This window comes from Kogia breviceps, chromosome 19 (genome assembly GCF_026419965.1).
Source record: "Kogia breviceps isolate mKogBre1 chromosome 19, mKogBre1 haplotype 1, whole genome shotgun sequence".
NCBI lineage: Eukaryota > Metazoa > Chordata > Mammalia > Artiodactyla > Physeteridae > Kogia > Kogia breviceps.
In genome coordinates, this window is record NC_081328.1 from 37,706,678 (window position 1) to 37,723,039 (window position 16,362).

The following is a 16,362-nucleotide window of genomic DNA, read 5'->3' on the forward strand; positions in this document are numbered from 1 at the left end:
CTTATAGAACATTGTAAATCAACTATACTTCAATTTTTTAAAAAAGGAATATAAGGGTTGATTGATTAAGGTGAAAGTTTGGAGGAAAATCGGTATGTGCGAAGTGGTTGTACCTCTTTTACCTGAATGTATTATGGGTATGGATATTGTGTCTGATCGGGGAACTACCTTGTAAAACAGAAGGCATGTAAATCTATCCTTCAAGCGATATTAATTGGACATGCTAAATGAGGATGGAGAGGATTGCCCAAGTCCACACAGTGTAGAAGAGAAGCTGGAGTGCTGATGCGGACAAATTCTGTGTGATGGCTCTATGGGGAGGGCAATGCCCAGAAGAGTTCCATAATAAAATGCAAATGGTTTATACAGGATTGTGCTACAAGGGGAATGTAAGCAGGAGATACTCACAAGCAGGGGGCCTCTTTTCCCCTAGGACTGACTTTTTTTTTTTTTTTTTTTTTTTTTTTTGCGGTATGCGGGCCTCTCACTGTTGTGGCCTCTCCCGTTGCGGAGCACAGGCTCTGGACGCGCAGGCCCAGCGGCCATGGCTCACGGGCTTAGTTGCTCCGCGGCATGTGGGATCTTCCCGGACCAGGGCACGAACCCGTGTCTCCTGCATCGGCAGGCGGATTCTCAACCACTGCGCCACCAGGGAAGCCCTAGGACTGACTTTTGAACTGTGTAAGGAGCTGCCGGATTCTATTGTCACTTGGACAGTGCCCTATAAACAGCTCTTGACTGACCAACAAAACGCTGCTTGGTTTATGGATGGCAGTTCCAAGGTAAATGGCCAATATCCTGTTTGGAAGACTACCACTCTGATTGAGGAAGGTAAAAACAAATCAGTCGGGTGGGATGAATTACATGTTGTTTACCTAACAGGGATGGAAGAATACAACAACAATGAAAGCCTCTATGTTTTGTTTTTTACCTGACTCATGAGTGATGGCCAATGGTCCGGCCATACCAATAGCAGAGGGCTAGGGAAGTCTGGTCTATTAAAGGGATGTCCGTATGGACCATAGCCCTATGGAAATCACTATGGGAATTGGACGGGTACATTAAAGTAGGACAGGTTGATGCCTAACAGAAGAAACCCCTTCCAGGATTGGATGATGACCAATCATCCATGGATATTATGGGGTATTAGCTTGAGGTGGCCACTTGGGTCCATGAAATAAGTAGACATTTGGGGACCAAAGCAGTGCAGAGGGCTGAATCTGCACATATTCCTTTTGTACCTTCTGAGGCTCAAAATGCCAACAAGAACTGTTCAGTATGCCAACAAGAAAAACAGAGGCTGCAGATGGCTATGGGGGAGATTCCTCAGGGGGAAGACCCCAAAGCTGGCAAGTGGATTACACTGAACCAATGTCAGTAGCCCCAGTGGGGCTACAAATGGGTTTTGATAGAATAGGTGTTAACTCTGGACTGGGCTTTGCTTACCTGGTAGTAGATGCAAATGGTCCAAGTACTATAAAAGAACCAGAACAGAAGATATTGCACCCATTTGGACCACCAAATAACATTTATTCAGAGCAAGGAACACACTTTACAGCTCATAATATCAAATAATGAGTAGGCAGAGAGAGAGTCTCCTCAGAATAATAGTTTCATAGAGAATTGGAACAGGCAGTTGAAACATTGGTTGTTTAAAACAGGGGGAGATGTAGGCATGAAAGGTTGGTTTACACGTCTTCAAGAGTGTGTGTTCAGGGACTTCTCTGGTGGCACAGTGGTTAAGAATCCGCATGCCAATGCAGGGGACACAGGTTCGAGCCCTGGTCTGGGAAGATCCCACATACCACGGAGCAACTAAGCCTGTGCGCCACAACTACTGAGCCCGCACGCCTAGAGCCGGTGCTCCACAACAGGAGAAGCCACCGCAATGAGAAGCCCGCGCACAGCAACGAAGACCCAACGCAGTCAAAAATAAATAAATAAATTAAAAAAAAAAAAAAAAAAGAGTGTGTGTTCATACTCAACATAAGAGGAGCTAAGGCAGTGTTGTCCCCACTAGATAGACTCCTCTGTTTTTCTGGTGGATCTGGGGAAGAGACGGTGGGGAGAGGCTGCTAGTATGACTATGCAAATTTTTCCATGGGAGCAAGACGATGGTATGACTATATGATTCTTTCCAAAGAGAGAGGACACTGGTATGATAACCATACTTTTTTATTCTTCTCCACATACCTCAGCTTTCTCTTTCCTATCTGATGCCCTGTAGTCACAGGACCAGGGATGCAACTACAAGTGCCAGAAACAGAGATGATTCCTAAGCAAGAAACTGTAACTATAGTTTTAAACCTTTATGTCAGAGTCCCTAAAGACCTGATAAGGCAAGTTGTGTCTTCATTCCATTTAGCAAAATGAACGTTAACACTGAAAGAAGTCACTGCCTGGTGGTAAAAATAGCCCACTAGTTCTGTACCTAAGTAACTCTACCCTATATGAATAGAAGTGAACTGAAGGGGAGGCACTTACTAGACTAGTATTGTTGCCTGAAATCTAGAACATCACAGTAGCTGAATCTAAAGTTCCTTCCAGGGCTTCCCTGGTGGCACAGTGGTTGAGAGTCCACCTGCCGATGCAGGGGACGCGGGTTCGTGCCCCGGTCCGGGAGGATCCCACGTGCCGCGGAGCGGCTGGGCCCGTGAGCCCTGGCCGCTGGGCCTGCGCGTCCGGAGCCTGTGCTCCGCAACGGGAGAGGCCACAACAGTGAGAGGCCCACGTACCGCAAAAAAAAAAAAAAAAAAAAAAAAAAAAAAAAAAAAAAAACTAAAGTTCCTTCCAAAGGTGGAAAAGTTTAAGTATAAATAAACGGAGAGAAGGAGGAACAGTAGTTGAGGGCAAAGGAATGAATCAATGGGCTATGCAATGAAGGAAATCCAATATTATATTACAATCTCAACAGAGACTCAGAACAAGGGAATAATATTGTATTTTAGCTTAGTTATACCAGATGCTTGAAAAGATGAAGCCATGTATTGCTGAGACCACTCCTGCATTTGGAACCTGACAAGATCAAATGGAAGCCTGCAAATCTGAGCGGTCTCACCCTAGAAGACATTTTCATATGCTATGATGATGGACTGGACTAATTAATGACTGAGTGTGACTCTAGTAATGTGCCAGTATGTTTTGACTTCTATGATGCACTTGCTATAAGAGGTTCATAGTCAAAGACTACATTTGGTCTTTGTCCCAGGTTCCTGGTAAGAAGTTCCTAAAACCCTTGAAATTTCCTCAGTGATAAGAGTGTCTTTTGCTATTCATAACAAGCCCCTTTTAATCACACCTGAGTTTATGCTACTGAGGTGAATTAAGGTGCAGCCCCTAGATAGCCTCAGGATGGGTTGGTCACCAGAAAGACCTGTGATTAGAGGGTTGGAACTTTTACCCACCGACCTCCAGGAAAGGGACTGGAGATTGAGCTCTATAAAAACTCTTGAACTGTAAGATTCAGAGAGATTCTGGTGAAGACATCAAGCTGCTTAGAAGGTGGTGTGCCCAGAAAGGGCATGGAAGCTCTGCACCCTCCCATCCCATAGCTTGCCCAATGCACCTCTTCCATTTGTCTGTTCCTGAGTTGTGTCCTTTATGATAAACCAGTAATAGTATGTAAAGTGCTTTCCTAAGTTCTGTGAGTCATTCTAGCAAATTATCAAACCTGAGGGCGAGGGTGGTTGTGGGAAATCCCGAATTTGTAGTCAAGTTTGACAGAAGTGCAGGTAACCTGGGGACCTGGTACTTTTAAGTGGTGTCTGAAGTGAGGGCCGTCTTGTGGGACTGAGCCATTAACCTGTGGGTTCTGCACTAATTCTAGAAGTTAGCATAAGAATTGAATTGCTGGATGCCCAGTTGATGTCTGGAGAATTGGAGAATCGGTGGAAAATATCCCAAACTTTCTATAATGAACACGTATTACTTTTATAATGGAAAAGAGTAAAATAAACATATTATTTAAAAAATGAAATACAAAAAGACAACCCACAGAATGGGAGAAAATATTTGCAAATGAAGCAACCTACAAGAGATTAATCTCCAAAATATACAAACAGCTCATTCAGCTCAATACCAAAAAGACAAACAACCCAATCAATAAATGGGTAGGGCTTCCCTGGTGGCGCAGTGATTGAGAGTCCGCCTGCCGATGCAGGGGACACGGGTTCATGCCCCGGTCTGGGAGGATCCCACATGCCGCAGGGCGGCTGGGCCCGTGAGCCATGGCCACTGGGCCTGCGCGTCCGGAGCCTGTGCTCCGTAACGGGAGAGGCCACAACAGTGAGAGGCCCACGTACTGCAAAAAAAAAAAAAAAAAAAAAAAAAAAAACACAAAAGGGCAGAAGATCGAAATAGACATTTCTCCAAAGAAGACATAAAGATGGTCAAAAAGCACATGAAAAGATGCTCAACATCATTAATTATCAGATAAACGCAAATCAAAATTATGATGAGGTACCACCTCACACTGGTCAGAGTGGCCATCGTGAAAAAGTCTACAAACAATAAATGCTGGAGAGGGTGTGGAGAAAAGGGAACCCTCCTACACTGTTGGTGGGAATGTTAATTGGTACAGTCACTATGGAGAACAGTATGGTGGTTCCTTAAAAAACTAAAAATAGAGCTACCATATGATCTAGCAACCCCACTCCTGGGCATATATCCAGAGAAAATCATAATTCGAAAAGACACATGCACCCCAATGTTCATTGCAGCATTATTTACAATAGCCAGGACATGGAAACGACCTAAATGTCCATGAACAGATGAATGGATAAAGAAGATGTGGCACAGATATACAATGGAATATTACTCACCCATAAAAGAACAAAATTGAGTTATTTGTAATGAGGTGGATGGACCTAGAATCTGTCATACAGAGTGAAGTAAGTCAGAAAGAAAAAAAATACCATATGCTGACGAATGTATGTGGAATCTAAAAAAAAAGTACTGATGAACCTAGTGGCAGGGCAGGAAGGGAGACACAGACATAGAGAACGGACTTGAGGACACAGTGTGGGAAGGGGAAGCTGGGACAAAGTGGGAGAGTGGCATTGACATGTATGCACTACCAAATGTAAAATGGATGGCTGGTGGGAAGGTGTGGCACAGCATAGGGCGATCAGCTCGATGCTTTGTGACCACCTAGAGGGGTGGGATAGGGAGGGTGGGAGGGAGATGCAAGAAGGAGGGGATATGGGGATATATGTGTACAAATAGCTGATTCACTTTGTTGTGCAGCGGAAACTAACACAGCATTGTAGAGCAATTATACTCCAATAAAGATGAAAAAAGAAAAGATGTGGTACGTATATACAGTGGAATATTGGCCACAAAAAGGAATGAAATAATGCCATTTGCAGCAACATGGATGGGCCTAGAGATTGTCATACTGAGTGAAGTAAGTCAGACAGAGAAAAACAAGCATCATATGACATCACTTATACATGGAACCTAAAAAAGAATGGTACAAATGAACTTATTTAAAAAACAGAAATAGAGTCACAAATGTAGAAAACAAACTTATGGTTACCAAGGGGGAAGGAGGGGGAGGGATAAACTGGGAGATTGGGATTGACATATACACACTACTATATATAAAATAGATAATAAGAAGCTACCGTATAGCACAGGGAACTCTACTTAGTAATCTGTAATGACCTATATGGGAAAAGAATCTAAAAGAGTGGGTATATGTATATGTATAACTGATTCACTTTGCCATACAGCAGAAACTAACACAACATTGTAAATCAACTATACTCCAATAAAAATTAATTTTAAAAAATTTAAAAAAGAAGTAAGTATAACTTGAACACTGAATAAGCACCTTAAACTCTCAAAATTTGCTGACATCCTGTAGCAAATTATTAAATGTATATATTTGTAAAGTGAACAAAACTGAATTCCTTCCAACTCAACCCACAAATGCAAGTTTTCCTTGGCGATTTCCTGATTTCTTCTCCATGTTGAGCCTGAACAATATCTTTTGTTTCTGGTCTATACACTACGGCTCACCTCTTATGTCTTCATCTTGATTGGCTGGGCCTTCTGTACCATCCACATTTTCTGTTTCATGAGGTTTGGTTAAATCGTAGTCATGCAAAAGCACCGAACCTTCTGGAAGATAAGAAGAATTTTAACTATGCAGTCAACTTTAAAGGATTTTTATAAACATGTATTAAGTAAGACTCCTACTTCAGCTTCACCTAATCCCTTAGTGATAGACAATATCGCTTTCACATACACCCAAGTAAGATATATGTGAAAACTCTTGAGGTTTAGAAAGATGCCCAAGGTTCATGTGCCTTTCCATTAGACATCATTTTCTTAACTATTTCTTTCACCTGAGTTAAAATGCACTCAAGTTCCCTTGGATTGAAATTCTCTCCCCTTTGGTATATCTCAGTATATTCAGTAGGATGCTATTGCTAGTTAAGACCAAGAAATAGTAACATATAGTGATAAGAAATACTGAGTCTGAAACTACTGGCATAACTCGATTTGGGAAAGATGCTTTCCTGAGAGGAAGCCTGTAAGCTTCTGTAGCAAATCCTATTTTCCCTTTCTGTTCATATTATAAATGTGATTCTGTGGAAAGCATATTGGCCCCCAAATTCCTGTATTTCATCAAACATTTACTAAATGTTGACAAGGCTACAGATATGAATAGGTTATAATTCCTGTCTTCAAGGAGCTTATACTTTACAGATGTAGATAAAACAAATGCACAGCTATAATGCAACACTCAGGCCTATAATGTAGACTCGGACATGAGATTAAGGGGGAAAAAAGTGTTATGGGAGTTCCTAAGTAAAAGGCAGTAGACATAATAAAAGCATGGTTAAATAAACAGCAAACTTACTAAACATCAAGTTTAACAAAAATATAATTTTGTACAATAAATATTGATAATATTAGAAGTAAGGAAGAAGGCATGACATAGTTGGAATTATTTCACATATAAGCATGGTAGCTTAACAAAAAGATGATAAAAAAGAAATGAACAGAAAAGATACCCGCTTGCTATCAAACTCCTTCCCAATTTTCAATAAAATATTTGCTGAGAATCTATTACATGCAACAAATAAAGACACGGAATCCTATGGCACTAAGGAGGGGTGATTAGAAACTGCAGGGGCTTCCTTTCAGCTGCAGGCATGACTGAACACATGGAGCAGGACATTTTACTGGCATGTAGGAGTAAAATGGAAACATATTACATAAAATCCATGACTAAGAGGTCCTGAAAATGTGGTCATCATGGACTCAGGTTTTGATTTATAGGTAAAGTTTCTCTTTTCTGCATAATATAACATATACTCTTAAGACAGTAAGACTCTAGTTTACTTTTCTCAAGCCTGAAATAACGGACGTAAAGTGCACGCCTGAACAACTAATATGAGGTACAGGTTCAATTAAAACATAAGGTTAGGGCTTCCCTGGTGGTGCAGTGGTTAAGAATCCACCTGCCGGGCTTCCCTAGTGGCGCTGTGGTTGAGAGTCCACCTGCCGAGGGGACACAGGTTTGTGCCCCGGTCCGGGAGGATCCCACATGCCACGGAGCAGCTGGGCCCGTGGGCCCCATGACCGCTGAGCCTGTGCGTCCAGAGCCTGTGCTCCACAACGAGAGAGGCCACAACAGTGAGAGGCCCGTGTACCGCAAAAAGAAAAAAAAAAAAAAGAAAAAGAAACATAAAGAGGAATATGCAACAGAGACCACATATGGCCCACAAAGTCTAAAATATTTACTCTCTGGCCCTTTACAAAAAGTTTGCTGACCACTGTTCCTGAGTGAAAAGCACAAGTTGTTCAAATATAAGCTACTATATTGTTCAACAAAAACTGTCTTTATTCAAACCAATCAGTTGAAAAAATATGAAAAAAACCACAAAAACCAGTGATTAACGTTAGGTAGATGGTTTGGCTCTGTGATGCCAAAGAACTTATATGACCTAAATGGATATGTTATTTTTGTATCAGGAAGAGACAACCACATTTTTTCCCCAACACATTTCCATAGCATTTTTTTTTTTTTTTTGCGGTATGCGGGCCTCTCACTGTTGTGGCCTCTCCCGCTGCGGAGCACAGGCTCCGGACACGCAGGCCCAGCGGCCATGGCTCACGGGCTCAGCCGCTCCGCGGCATGCGGGATCCTCCCAGACCAGGGCACGAACCCGTGTCTCCCGCATCGGCAGGCGGACTCTCAACCACTGCGCCACCAGGGAAGCCCCTCCATAGCATTTTTATTGCAATCAGAATATTCCTCTTCCTCTGGTCTATTCAGTAACAGTGTATTTTTAGAGTGGAAAGACCTGATGTTACCTGTGGGCACAGACGGCTCTTGAGTGCTTTTCAGTTCCACACTTGGTTTTATATCTGAAAAGAAAAGGATTACAAATATTAGCTACTTAGAGTAAATTTTTTCAGATGTGAGAACTCCAAATTTAATGATACTATTTTGGAAGACTTAATTGCCGATTTCCTCCTCAGAGCAGGACTATTCTTTCTCTATATCCTCCCTAAAATATGCCTCAAGGAGAATAAAAGGAATCCATGCAGCAATTATACTTTAAAGAGATTAAGAGGAACAAATTAGTACTTTGTATTTACCCACATACTTACCATTTCTGATGCTTTTCATTTTTCCATAAAGACCTGAGTTCCTATCTGGTATTGTCTTTCTTCAGTCTAAAGAGCTTCCTTTAGCATTTCTAGTAGGGCAGCTGTGTGAATGACAACTTTTCTTAGTTTTCATTTATTTGGAAATATCTTAATTTCGCCTTCAATTTTAAAGGTTGTTTTTACTTGACATAGAATTATGGGTTGACAGTTTTCTTCTGGCACTTTAAAGATGGCATTCCACTATCTTCTATCCTCTGTTGTTTCTGATGAGAAGTCAGTGATATTTTGTATTGTTGTCTTCCTATATATATGTATTCTTTTTCTCTGAATGCTTTCAAGATTTTCTCCTGACTTTTGGTTTTTAGCAGTTTGACTATGATATGTCTAGGTGTGGTTTTATCTGCATTTATCCCACTTGGGTCCACCGAACTTTTTATGTGTAAAATTATGTTTTTCACCAAACCTGAGAAATTTTCAGCCATTATTTCTTCGAATACTTTTTCTCCTCCATTCTCTTGCTCCTTTTCTTCTAGGACTTCATTTACGTGTATTTTAGACTTTTTCATATTTTCTCACAGTTCCCTGAGGTTCTATTCTTTCCCCCCCAAAATTCTTTCCTCTGTTGCTCAGATTGAATATTTTCATTGATAAATCTTCAAGTGCACTCACTCTTTCTTCTCTCATCTTAATGTGCTGTCAAGACTATCCAGTGAGTTTTCTATTTCAGATATTGTAATTTTTAGTTCTAGAATTTCCATTTTGTTCTTTTTTCTAGTCTCTCTGCTAGATTTCCTATTTGTTAATTCATTACAAGCATATTTTCCTTTGCATCTTTGAGTATAATTATTATATTTGTTTAAGATCCTTGTCCAATACCTATGTCACTTTGGGCTCAGTCACCTTTGGTTTCCTTTTCTCTTGAGAATGGGTCACATTTTCTTGTTTCTTCATATAACCTAATAATTTTGGATTGTACCCTGGACATTATAAAGATATTACAGAATTTCTGGAGTCTGTTATGTTCCTTTGAAACATATAGGATCTTTTCTTTGTTTATTTTACTTTTTAAAGCATGTAGTTAAACTCAAATTCTTTTTCATTTGTGGTGGGCAGCAGCTAGCATAACCAATTGTACCAATATACTTGGGATTGAGGATTTTCCAAGACCACAGAACTTTCACAGCCTCAGGGAACCTGGGACAAGTTGGTCACTCTTGCAGTAGTGTAAATCTCTATTCAGTTACTTTCACCTCTGATGGATTGCTCAGGGTATGACCCATATATGTGTAGTTCAAGGATTAGCTAAAGATTTGGTCCAGCCAGATAATTTATATACAAAAAACCCTCTCTGCCCTCTCCATTCTAGGATTTCCCCCTTTGCCTCCCAACTATTGTGATTGCTATTGTTTTTTAAGCTAGTAAAACTGTGGATTATCTACTCAAGTTTTGGTCACCCTGATGCTAAAACTGGGGCCTACTCTTGGGCAAAAAAAGCCATAAAAACAAGTTGGTAACAGGTAACAGATTTTTTTTTCATATTTTGTCCAGAACCTATAATTGTTATCTGTTGGAAGTTTGGTTCAATAGGAGGTACTCTTCTATTACTAGAAATTGAAACTCTTGGGACTTCCCTGGTGGCACAATGGTTAGGAATCCACCTTCCAATGCAAGGGATATGGGTTCAATCCCTGGTCAGGGGACTAAGATCCCACATGCCACGGGGCAACTGAGCCCATGCACTGCAACTACTGAGCCCAGTGCAGCCAAAAAAAAAGAAAGAAATTGAAACTCTTTGTTCTTTTTTTTTTTTTTTTTAATATTTATTTATTTATTTGGCTGCACCAGGCCTTTAGTTGCAGCATGCAGGACCTTCGTTGCCGTGTGCAGGTTCTTTGTTGCAGGGTGCAGGATCTTTAGTTGTGGCATGCGGAATCTTTGGTTGCGGCATGCGGGCTCTTAATTGTGGCATGCAGGATGTAGTTCCCTGACCAGGGATCGAACCTGGGCTCCCTGCATTGGGAGCACAGAATCTTAGCCTCTGGACCATCAGGGAAATCCCTGCTCTTTATTTTAATGGTGATCATATACCCAAAACTGCTCCGGATAGCACTGATTTCAAATATTCTATACTATATTTCAGACATATTCCAATTATTGTTTTGAAAAATATAGTCACTGTACTTACATTCTATCCTAATTTTAAAAGTTTAACACACCACCCATTAGATGTTAGCAGCAAAGCATAAGGGCAGGTAAAATACAATTTTTTTTTTTTTTTTTTTGTGGTACACGGGCCTTTCACTGTTGTGGCCTCTCTTGTTGCGGAGCACAGGCTCCGGACGCACAGGCTCAGCAGCCATGGCTCACGGGCCCAGCCGCTCCGTGGCATGTGGGATCTTCCCAGACCGGGGCACGAACCCACGTCCCCTGCCTCGGCAGGCGGATTCTCAACCACTGCACCACCAGGGAAGCCCACAAATAATTTTAAAATAAGCAAAGGGGCAGCCTGCTATGTGGGGTCAAAACCCAAGATGGGTGAAAGAAACATCCATACAAGGAATGGGGACAGGCCAGGCAGGCTGCTGGAGACCAACCAGCATGAAGAGTGTGACTGTGTGTGGTGGGCATTCAGAATGAGATGAGGAGGGATTCTATATGAAGGGCAGACAGCATGGGAAGTCAGAGCCTGAGACAGTAAGAAGGGCGGGAGAATTACGTGGCCTGGAGTGTTACAGTCTGAGAGGCATGAAGAGGATATCCAAGCAAGTGATGGCCTAGCATGAAGAGTCAGAGCCTGAGCATAGTGAAGAGGACATCTATGCCTGGGGGTGCTCTGGTTTCAGAGAGTAAACAGGGTGAGCAAGGTACCCGCACAGGGACAGTGGGGCCTGGCACCAAGGAGCCCAAATGGACTGAGGAGAGTTTCTGTGCATGGATGCGGTCCAGTGCAAAGTGTCCAAACTTGAGTGGGGTGAAGAGGGCATCCACATGTTAGGCGCAGCCTTGCACTGGGAATGTCAGACACCAACAGCTGAAAAGGGTGTCCACATAGATCAGTGGCTGTAGTACAGGATGTCAGAACCCAAATGAGGCAAGGAAAGCATCTTCACTGAAGAGGAGATGGCAGTGGCGATGGATGACTGGTTATATAAAGGAGTATTGATCAAATAAGAAAAATATAATGACGGATGAGACCCAGGTTTTTCTCTGTCAGAGAAGGGAGTTACAAATATGGAAACCTGTGGTCCTATATTGGAAATGCAAGTATTGGCAGGAACACATGGGTTCTACTGTATATCAATTGATACAAAATATAGATGTAAATGTGTGTATATGTATGGCATACATACACATAGTCTCTAGCCCTGTCCACTGAGAGCACCTGGGAGCAGTGACACCACAACAGCTTCTAGCATATGGATATTAACTTCTAAATATCATTCTCAACTTAAAAGAACCAGATTCCTTGGAAAAATGGCTGACTCCAAGGCTGGGGCAGGGAAAGTACAGGTGAGACTGGAACATTTTGTTGTGCCAGAAAGCAAGGAAGTGCTCACAGAACAAAGAGGATATGTTAAAAGGATATAGAAATCATTTTGAAGGGGTTTCCACTGGCCAAATCTGAGACAAGGGAGCATCAAAATTATTATGATAGTACTAGATTATAACTCATTGAAAAAGCCCAGAAATTCATAAGTCCATATTGACATTAATAAGAAAGTTAATAAATTGAAAGTATAGTAACAAATGGAATATTTATATAGATTCAAAGTGCTTCTCCTCAAAATACTTAATTATTACAAACATGAAAAGAGAAACTATATAGTGGAGAGCCCTGTAGACACTACTGTAACTGAGCAAAGCGATCTTCATCAGTAATGAGACAAATGAAAATTATGTGTCCACTGACAATGAGAAGAACACAGCATCGTACTTCCCTGGTAGCGCAGTGGTTACGAATCTGCCTGCCAATGCAGGGTACACAGATTCAAGCCCTGGTCCGGGAAGATCCCACATGCTGCAGAGCAACTAAGCCCCTGCGCCACAACTGCTGAGCCTGCGCTCTACAGCGCGCGAGCCACAACTGCTGAGCCCGCGTGCCACAACTACTGAAGCCCGCACGCCTAGGGCCCATGCTCTGCAACAAGAAAAGCCACCGCAATGAGAAGCCCGCGCACCGCAACGAAGAGTTGCCCCCGCTCGCCGCAACGAAGCCCGCGCACAGCGACGAAGCCGCAACGCAGCCTAAAATAAATAAATAAATTTATATATAACCCCCCCCACAGCATCACGTCTGTGATATTCCTGTCCAATATGCACAACATGAATCTAAACGTGAGAAAACAAACTAACTGAGGGTAATTTACAAACTAACTGGCTTGTAATCCTCAAAAGTGTCAAGGTCGTGACAGACTGAGAAACTTTTCCAGACTGAAGGAGAGTGAGAGATGTGACAACTAAATGCAATGTGTGATTCTGAGCTGAATCCTCCTGAAGTAAAGGATGTTATAGAAGCAACTGGAAAAATCTGAATGGGGTCTGAGGATTAAATGGTAGTCATGGGGACTTCCCTGGTAGTCCAACAGCTAAGACTCCGTGCTCCCAATGCAGGGGGCCCAGGTTCAGTCCCTGGTCAGGGAACTAGATCCCACATGCCGCAGCTAAGATTTCACATGCCACAACTAAAAGATCCCACACCCAGCAACGAAGATCCCCCACTCCGCAACTAAGACCCAGCACAGCCAAATAAATAAATAAATATTTTTTAAAAATGGTAGTCATAGATCAATGTTAATTTCCTGATTTTGATGGTTGTTTTGTGGTTATGTGGGAGAAGGTAGAACACACACTAAAGTATTCAAGGGTGATAGAGCTTCATGTCAGCAACTTACTCTCAAAATTTCCGGAAAAAAATAGTTTTTTGTACAGTATTGCAACTTTTCTGTAAGTTTGATAGTGGGTTTTTTTAAGTTTGTTTTTTTTTTTTAAAGCTAACTGTGAAACTTTTAACTGCACACTAAAGGGATTCTGAACACGAAAAAAAAAAGAAAGAAAACTAGCTCAAAAGTTTCACATGAACAACCTTCATGTGAAAACACCTTTCAGTTACTACAGAGCAAGATGGCTTTTGATTTGGTGACCTAAAGGAAAAAGGTCCTGGTTCCCTGAAACTTTTAAACTCTCTGACAGTGACATTTAAATATCTCTCAATATTTTTTCAAGCAGCCTTGTGTGCTGTAAATAACACCAAGAGGAACTGAGTACAGTTTCCAAGAAAAAAAGATTTGACTATCTGAGTATTCAGAACTTGAAGGAGACATTAAAGCCATCTATAATCAGGCTACATGGATGTTCTTCTTAGGTGCTAAAAAATACTTAAAAGACAAGGACAAAATAAATTGAAGTGCATTTCCCCCCTTGAACTCAAAGGTCTTTATAAACATATGAAGTCCAGTAGTGAATAGATGGTAAAGGAATTCCCATCTGAAGACCAGAAACCTGTTAAATATTTCTAAGTGCAGCAAAAGCTTTACAGTTTTTAATGGATCATTTTGTAATTCCTTCATACTTCAGTCCAAAAAAGACTTCAAAAAGTTTCCATGATGGGGTCTACTGGGGTCTTTTTTAATGTGTTGGCAGTCAACATAGTTTTAAACTGTTTTCCAAAAAGAATGCTAGAGAAAGCTAAGAAGGAAAGGTCCCTATATTGCTTTTGATAGAAATATAGTTCCCTTTACTGATATTTATACATATCTGATGCAAATGATGGAAGAATTCCAAAGTGGGTTAATTTTGTTGAAATACAATTCTTGTCAATTTTCTACATCTCTCCTATTACTTGAATTGGTAAAGCGTGCTCCTGCCTCAGGACCTTTGCTTTTACCCTTCCCTCTGACCAAATGGTCTTCCCCATTTGGTGTGTGTGCTCAAAAGTCACCTTATCAAACAAGCTTTACCTAACTACCCTATAATAAAATGTCATCCTCCATTGGCACTTTCTTTTCTCTTTATTTTTCTTCATACAATTTCATTTTCAGACTTCCCTGATGGCGCAGTTGTTGGGAATCCACCTGCCAGTGCAGGGGACACGGGTTCAAGCCCTGGTCAAGGAAGATCCCACATGCCACGGAGCAACTAAGCCCATGCACCACAACTACTGAGCCTGCACTCTAGAGCCCACGAGCCACAACTACTGAGCCTGCATGCCACAACTACTGAAGCCTGCACGCCTAGAGCCTGTGCTCCGCAACAGGAGAAGCCACTGCAATGAGAAGTCCGTGCACTTCAATGAGGAGTAGCCCCCACTCACTGCACCTAGAGAAAACCCCTGCACAGCAACGAAGACCCAAGGCAGCCAAAAATAAAAATGAATAAATAAATTTATTTTTAAAAATTTCATTTTTACCACCTGACATATATTTGTTCATTTTTAAAATCTCTCCCCCCACCAGAATGTAAACTCCATGAAAACATGGATGTTGACTGTAATTTTTATTGCTATTTTGCTGTATCTTCAGCTGTCAAAATAGTGCCCAGTTGTGATAGCCACTCAATAAATTTGTTGAATTAACACATGAATTTTTATATCTCTATCTTTGCTACTTATAAACAGTCTAGGTCAAGATTCTGCAAACTACAGCTTATCACCTGCTTTTGTATGTCCTGTGAACTAAGAATGATTTTTATATTTTTTAATGGTTGAAAAAAATCAGAAGAATACTATTTCATGCGACTTGAAAATTAGATGGAATTCAAATTTCAGTGTTAATAAATAAAGTTTTATTGGAACACAGCCAAATCTGTTCATTTACACATTGTGTATGACTGCTTTTGTATTCCAACAGCAGAGTTGAGTACTTGCAACAGAGACTATATGACTCGCAAAGCCTAAAACATTCACTATCTGGTACTTTACAGAAAAAGTTTACCAAGACCTGCTCTAAATCTATTATTAATACTAGCACGAATACTGAACTGTCCAATATAATAGCCTCTAGCTACCTGTGCCAATTTGACTTTAAATTTAAGTTAATAAAAATTTAAAATTTAGTTTCTCGGTTACCCAACCACATTTTTTTTAAGATTTTTTTTTTTAAAGGTCAAGTCTTTATTTATTTATTTTTGGCTGCGTTGGGTCTTCATTGCTGGGCGTGGGCTTTCTCTAGTTGCAGCGAGCGGGGGCTACTCTTCGTTGCAGTGTGTGGGCTTCTCATAGTGGTGGCTTCTCTTTTTGCAGAGCACGGGCTCTAGGAGTGCGGGCTTCAGTAGTTGTAGCACACAGGCTCAGTAGTTGTGGCTCGCGGGCTCTAGGTCACAGGCTCAGTAGTCGTGGCTCATGGGCTTAGTTGCTCCGCGGTATGTGGGATCTTCCAGGACCAGCGCTCGAAACCAGCTCCACTGCATTGGCAGGCGGATTCTTCACCACTGCGCCACCAGGGAAGTCCCCCCAACCATATTTTAAGTACTCAACAGAACACGTAGCTAGGGGCTTTCATATTGGATAACACAGATAAAGAATATTTTCATCACTGTAGAAAGTTTTACTGAATAGCACAGCTCTAGATTTTAGAATATCTCATTGCTGCTTGGGGTACCACTAACTGCAAAGCTATTTATTTAAAACAAACATTAAAACTCTGCATCAGGAAAAAACAAGTAGATCAAACCATGTATAAAAATTAAATATCAACCAAAATTCTAAAGATATTATACTAGGAAACAGCTTAACAATGA

At 41.3% G+C, this 16,362-nt stretch overlaps 1 protein-coding gene across 1 annotated transcript in view; it reads right to left on the reverse strand.

Annotated features, from left to right (window-relative positions):
• The window catches only part of IKZF3 (IKAROS family zinc finger 3), an 85,766-nt gene that overhangs the window by 55,055 nt on the left and 14,349 nt on the right, over positions 1-16,362 (reverse strand). The window contains exons 2-3 of the mRNA XM_059047437.2: positions 8,329-8,382; positions 6,022-6,123 (exon numbers count right to left, since the gene is read on the reverse strand). Of these exons, the coding sequence (XP_058903420.1) occupies positions 6,022-6,123; positions 8,329-8,382 (156 nt within the window). The remainder of the gene's footprint in view (positions 1-6,021; positions 6,124-8,328; positions 8,383-16,362) is intronic.